This window comes from Triticum urartu, chromosome 1A, assembly GCF_056163025.1.
Source record: "Triticum urartu cultivar PI428250 chromosome 1A, HENAU_Tu73, whole genome shotgun sequence".
In the NCBI taxonomy this organism is placed as follows: domain Eukaryota; kingdom Viridiplantae; phylum Streptophyta; class Magnoliopsida; order Poales; family Poaceae; genus Triticum; species Triticum urartu.
Genome location: NC_141873.1, coordinates 453,413,447 through 453,419,955, shown reverse-complemented (window position 1 = coordinate 453,419,955; position 6,509 = coordinate 453,413,447). Strand labels below are relative to the sequence as shown.

Here is a 6,509-nt window from a genome sequence, read left to right as displayed (position 1 = left end):
AGCAAGGTCCATTGTTTAGATGTTTTCAAAGAATTATGTCACTCACTCGATGAGGTGCATTTTGGCAGGTAGTTTACCCGCTCCTTGACTTGTTTTCTCACAAAGCGCCTTTGTGGTAAGCTCCTACATTTGGTCCTTCTTTAGGGAAGTCCTAAATTTGACTTGAAATTCAGTTCAATTTGAACAATGGGATGCTCCTTTTTTAAATTGGAAATAAGCCACTAACTGAGCCACTGGACGTATTATACAGCTACTTGGTGGGGGGATTAATACAACTCCCTTGCTACTACCTGGTTTTCATCCTTGCCATAAACTGAAACGCCAGGCGTGGTTAAAATGCTTTTTCTGGTATGTTTATAAAGAAAACCTGAGCCCTCCTCATTTTTTCTTTCACCATTTGGTCAAAGGTTGGGGGCAGTGCCCCCCCCCCAGCTTTGCCAATGGATGGGTTCTTCCTGATTAGTTCATTCGTATCTGGTAAGTTATTATGTGATCAATTGTGTCGTATTCTTAGAACAAATGTCATAACAAATCATGCATTGTTTCTATGGTTAGTGGAGGTGCATGTACTCTTGCCAACCTAGGATTGATATGAGGTTTGATATGGTTGTGTGCACGTCGATACATTCAGTGAGATGTGAAGTAAATCTCCACCCTCTGCTCATCGTGGGACTCACTAGAGGCGAAGATTTCGTCAATCTCCACCCTCTGCTGCCTAAGGAAGCGCTGGAAGCGCCGGTTGACCTCCACCGAGGCTTCTGTTGGATGGACTCCAGGATGGCGTTCCGCCGCCTCCTCCGCTTGGGTGACCTTAGACTTTGTCATGGTCTCCTCAATGGCAAAACCCGTAGGTGGCTCCGGCCCCACCGCGTCCTCCTCCTCCGGATCCGCCCCTCCATGGGTTGGGGGTACTACTCTGGCTCCGACTATCGCTGCTCCTCCTCCGGATCCGCCCCTCCATGGTTTGGGGGGACTGCCCCGCCTACGATTGTTGTTGCTCCTCCTTCGGCTCCGACGAGTCCCGAGGCAGGCCGACTACGATCCGAGCTTCGAGCCAAGCCCGAATCTCCTCGAGCAGCTGGAGGCGCCTCTCCGACGCCAGCATAGCGTAGGTGGTCACCCTCTGTCGGGCCATGGTTGTAGCAAAGATCGAGCAGAGAGCGGATCAAGTTGGCGGCGCGGAGAGCGAGAGAAGTGGATGTGGCTAGTGCTGGGGGTCGATGTCCGACTTAAATAGCCCGAACGCTCATCGGATTGTTGGGTCGTTGGGTTTCCGAGCGATTTCGTATGAGATCCGAACATTAGTCCGACGTGGCGGACGCGACGCATCCCGGGCCGCCTCATATCCATCCTAGAATGGTGCCGGATATGAGGGGTGCTAGTCGGCCCGAGCGCTTGAGACTGGTTTGAGGCAACCGGTCGTAGATGTTGTAAATTTGCTTTTGGACAATTGTAATTGTGTCCTTCTCCAAGCTAAGTTTGGTTTTGAAGAGCAGGCAGCATATTACAGCAGTTTGTTGTCATGTGTAGGACTCGAACCTACAACAAGTCAGTTAACAACCGACCGCTGAGGTACTAATAAAAGAACAGACTTAAGAAGCTGACTATCGTTCTTTGGACCAACCAGATTACCAGCAGACTACTCTTTCTTCTTTCTCTCTCGAGCTAATCACAAATCCTAGTAACTTGATTACTTGATGCTCCAGTGGAAATTATGATCGTGTTTCGACAAAATTATACTGTTTGTAGTTTAAATTTACCGATTTTGTATGTACATTGTGGCACCCCGAATGCTAAGATACCGGTCTACTCACGGTGGATTGTTGTACGCGCCCTCAGAGACCAGTACGAGGCAGGGAGTGATGTACAGGAATATCAAATAGAGTAAACGAGTGCTTAACCAAATACAGAAGTAAACGAGCAAAAGACAAGCGCCCCTGTTTGTAGATTAGTGCACAATAACAATAATAAGAATTCTTATACACCTAGCTGACACTATCCAGAAGTTCGATGATGGGAAAAACTGACTCCAAAATAGACGCACTTAACAAGACAACACGACATAGCAGGTTTTAAATAATTTTGTTCCAACATCCCATGAAGTAGCATCTCCTAACCATGGTTGAAGGACTGGTACACCGGAACCTGCAACATTAAGAACCGGTCCTTCAGAACGATGACATGAAAATAAAGTTGGAGTTTGTTACAATTAACAAACATTTCACATAATAATTGAGACCATAATTGCTGTTTGGAGGATATGTTTCGACTTCAAATAGCTAAACAACCAAAGGACCATCACGTGAGCAACTGTTGTGGCAAGCAATATAACGAAATTAAACTTGATAATTGAATCAAACATTGTATAGAATTGAGCATTGTTATTGTGAGGGAACAAAAGAGAGAAAGGTTGGATTCAGCAGCAAACAAGATACCACCAAACAACATTCTTATTTATTAACAGATTGCTCAAGAACCTTTCAAGCTTCAGGGGAAAAGCTTAGCTACCCCTTGTTTGCGACGGGGTCATAACTCATAACTACTACGGCCACTACCAGTACTATCTTGGGCATGACGAGGAAGAACTCGCTGTTATATAACATTCCCACCCTGCTTGGAAGCAATGAGCATAACAAAGTGCTACCAGCCAGATTAAGCCAAGTTATGTAAAGGGCTAAAAGCATGTGATATGTTGGTTTACTACTTTTTAGAACCCATAACAAAATGGCTACCTTGCATGATTAGAACACGCACTTAGACAACCTAACCTTGATATTATCCTTAAATACTGAAACAAATGATATGCAAGCTCAGCAGAATCATATAACAGGCTTACCTGAGAAATCACATGGCCAAGATTGTCATAGCAATGGGGGTACATCATTGCTGGGGTAGGCCACTGTGGGTAAACAGCAGTTCCAGAAGATCCCATCGATAAATCAGGTTGACCAAAGTACACAGAAGGTTGGTTCCTCGGCATGCTAGGAGACTGCATATAACCAACACCATACTGCACAAACTGAGGCACGGCAAAATTGAAGGCGCCTGGGCTCACGCCATAGTCAGGCACGGGGGGCCTAACATACCTGCAGAGGTGAACACATCAACACATTGATGGTTTGTAATCTCAACATTAAGACCCCATGGTGGCAGCAAAATTTAATAGGGTCACATGCTAACCTTTTGTAGTTACGATCGTAGTCAGGATCACTACGATCTTTTTCAGTGTCCTTAAAAACAGCAACCCTGGAACGGCTATTGAACGTGCAGCCCTTGTTCTCATCAACAGAAGGCTCAATATTCACCGGTTCGTTTCTGGCAACCGATAAAGCTCCAAAATCACTTGGGCCTACGACATCTGCAGGGATGGAACCATTGAAAATGCGTGCCCGTGCCTTATTGTAATCATCTATCCTCTCTTCAACAGTTTTAGCCGCACCATTGTTGGTTCCAGCACCATATGCACCATTTTGGGAAGCTTTGGGCCTTTGACAAATGACAAACTTAAGCTTTTCTGCTGCCTCAATATCATTTCTTGCTTGTTTAACGGGAACTTCTGATAAAGCAATAGCTGGATATTTGCTTTCAGGTGTTTTTCTCGCAACTATCCTGCTATTAGAACCATCAACTAAGCTATCTGCTACTGTAGTCTCTAAACCATAATGTTGTGCAACACGATGAGCAGCACAGCGGAGGTAAGAAGTTGGAAAATGCTGGAATTCAAATTCATGCAGGTGATGATTCTGCATAAATTTCTGTATATCCAATTCCATCCGCAAAACTGTTGTAGAGGAGAACAAAAATGATTATACGGTAATGGGAGATTAAAGAAGAGTTAGACAATGACATAGATATACATACAAAAAGCCAGAATAACTGAACACATAAAAATACAGTACAGTTTAACTGGTAGAAGTAAATACATAATAAAGAGGATAGAAATTGTAATGACCAGCAATAATCTTACAAGCTGCAAATTGACTGCATAAACCAAAATCAAGTAGCTTCAATACAGTCTATTACAGTTTAGCTGTAAATTAATTGTTTACACTGGTTACAGCACCTATGTTAAGATATTTATCATGTTATTCATGCAGTAAGTTAATCCATTTCATTCTTGCAAATACCACTATAAAATGCAAGAGAGCTGAACGAATTGGAAGAAGAACTTAAAACGAGTCACATACTCAAATTCAGGTAGATTTCTATACCTGTTGCACAGAGATATGATACTATAGCACTGACAGAAATTTTTGTTTGATGTTAATGTATAAAGCGTTGACAGAAATGCAAACTTAGACACCCCAAGCTGTGCGTGTGCAGAGCCATAGGTGAGGCATCCAAGAGAGCACTCCATCCAGGACTGCAGATTTCTGCTAAAGCTCAGAGGGACCAAGGTGCGCACCCCACACAGCTAAGGACGAGTTCGGACAGGAAGTGGAAACTGGAAATAAAAGGCAGAAGGTGGTAGGCACAAAGTTGGCCCTAAATTGCATATTCTAGGTTTTGGTCTAATCTATCACCCACATAAACTGAAAAGAAAGGAAATGAGGCACGTATAGTTGTGAAACAGCAGCAGTTGAAGGAGAGGTCAGCCGCAGCCTGCAAGTGAAAGAAGCTCATCCCCGTGACCTCATTGAGATGTTGAGAATTTCAGATTAGGATCACTAATCACCATCCTCCCTCCATGAAGCCCTTTCCTAATTACAGCAGCGACTTGTGCAATAATGGCTATCTCATCACTGTCTGTACACCTAACAGGATACAGCTGGTTTATCAAGACACAGGAATACTGGTCCAAACCATGAGTCTATTAACTACCGAAATAACAGCCACTTGTGGAATTGAGAATAAAATATCTAATGCAACTCTAATTGCCATTTAGGTAGAGAAAAGTGGAAACGCAGTATGTCCAAGGATAAATAACAATTAGAGTAGCAGGCACGGGACATCTCTAGAGAAATTTAGGATCACATAAGCAAGCATCTGCTCATTATTATCAGCAACAGTCACATATACTTGACCAATATCAACCAGAGCAAACTACTGCCTGCAGGAGTATTGTTCACTAAGCTAATGGAGAGTACAAAATCAGCACAATCAGCATTGTAGCAGGTAGCAACAAGGAAGCGCAAGCCACCAGTGTTCTAGCCTAGGAGATTGGCATACTGGCGGAATTCGATTAAATTTCGCCCGAATTACAGAACAACAACTACATCCTCTATATCCGAGCTACCTGAAGCATGAGAAGAATCGAGCCCCCAATTCGACGCCAGGGGCTATGCAATACGCCAAGAAACGAAGCCCTAGAAGCCAAGCGCGAATCCAATCCTAAATCGCACCGCATATCCACACGAGCCCGACGCGAACGACACATCCTCTTGCGAATTAAAGGCAGGGCGGCGGAACCCTAGCGGCGCGATGACGACGACGACAGAGATAGGGAATTGCGGGAAGAGATAAGGTTGCGATGCACGTACTCATGAGGCGGTGGCGGGGGTTGTCGAGCGCCTCCACGAGGAACGGGTCGACGTGGGAGGCCACCCGGTCGTCCACCTCCGTGGCCTCCCTCGGCCGCCCCTCGTCGGCGGGGGGCGAGGGCTGCGGCGGCGGCGGCGGCGGGGCGGGGGCGGAGCTCATCGTGCGCGGCGGGGGCAGGGACGGGTGGCAGGGGTAGGCGGGGGCGGAGAGAGGGGAGCTGCGGCCGGGTACGGCCTACGGCGACTCGCCTGCCTCTCCCTTCCCCTCCCGCTTCCCGATCCCGAAGTGGCTGCGCTGCGGAGAAGGCGAAGCGGAGCCCCGAGAGGAGAAGCGAGGAGCGGGTTCCCGACGCGACCACGCCTCCGGATTTTTCTAAACGCCGCGTGGGTCCCGTCCCATTCCGCGGCTGGATGCTGGATCCGGGTCGGATTGTGGTCGAGGGAGGTTGATTTCGACCGTTCGTTCGGGGGCTGCCACACGGTGCGCCGCCCAACCCTACCAACAACGGATTGTCACGATTCATGAAAACCCTTAAAAAGATTTAATGTGCCCTCAAAAAAGATTTAATGTACCATGGAAATTATCTGGTTTTAGATTGAGTTCTTTTTTTTCTTTGATGATGAGTATTTTCATTTTGTGTTCAGATGTTTAAGAGGATGACATTCATGTGGCAGTGATTCGCACCTTGAGTTTCAAAGTAGAAACTCGATTTCCACAGTCCAACCCTACAAACAACATGTACTATCATAAATTTGTAAACCGTTAAAATAGATGTAATGCACCATGAAAATTAACTGACTTCAAATTGAGTTCTTTTTTCCTTTGGCAACGAAAATTCATTTTGTGTTCAGATTTTGAAGGTGATGACATCCATATACCAATGATTGGCACCTTGAGTTTCAAAGTACATCTTTGGATTTAGAAGGTCAAATGTGACATTTAGGTTCCGAAACATCACAATACAAAGTAAAATAGAAGCAAAGACATTTAACTAACTCAACAAGGTATCATCAAGATTACAAGATACG

The 6,509-nt window shown here is 45.5% G+C and overlaps 1 protein-coding gene across 1 annotated transcript; it reads right to left on the bottom strand.

Moving 5' to 3' along the window:
* Positions 1-1,913: 1,913 nt before the first annotated feature.
* Positions 1,914-5,849, bottom strand: LOC125530140 (uncharacterized). The gene is made up of 4 exons (XM_087525045.1): positions 5,481-5,849; positions 3,181-3,781; positions 2,837-3,086; positions 1,914-2,145 (listed from the first exon to the last, which is right to left on the bottom strand). The coding sequence occupies exons 1-4, from the start codon at positions 5,638-5,640 to the stop codon at positions 2,113-2,115; spliced, it is 1,044 nt and encodes a 347-aa protein (XP_087381171.1). The 5' UTR covers positions 5,641-5,849; the 3' UTR covers positions 1,914-2,112.
* Between the last annotated feature and the right edge of the window lie 660 nt (positions 5,850-6,509).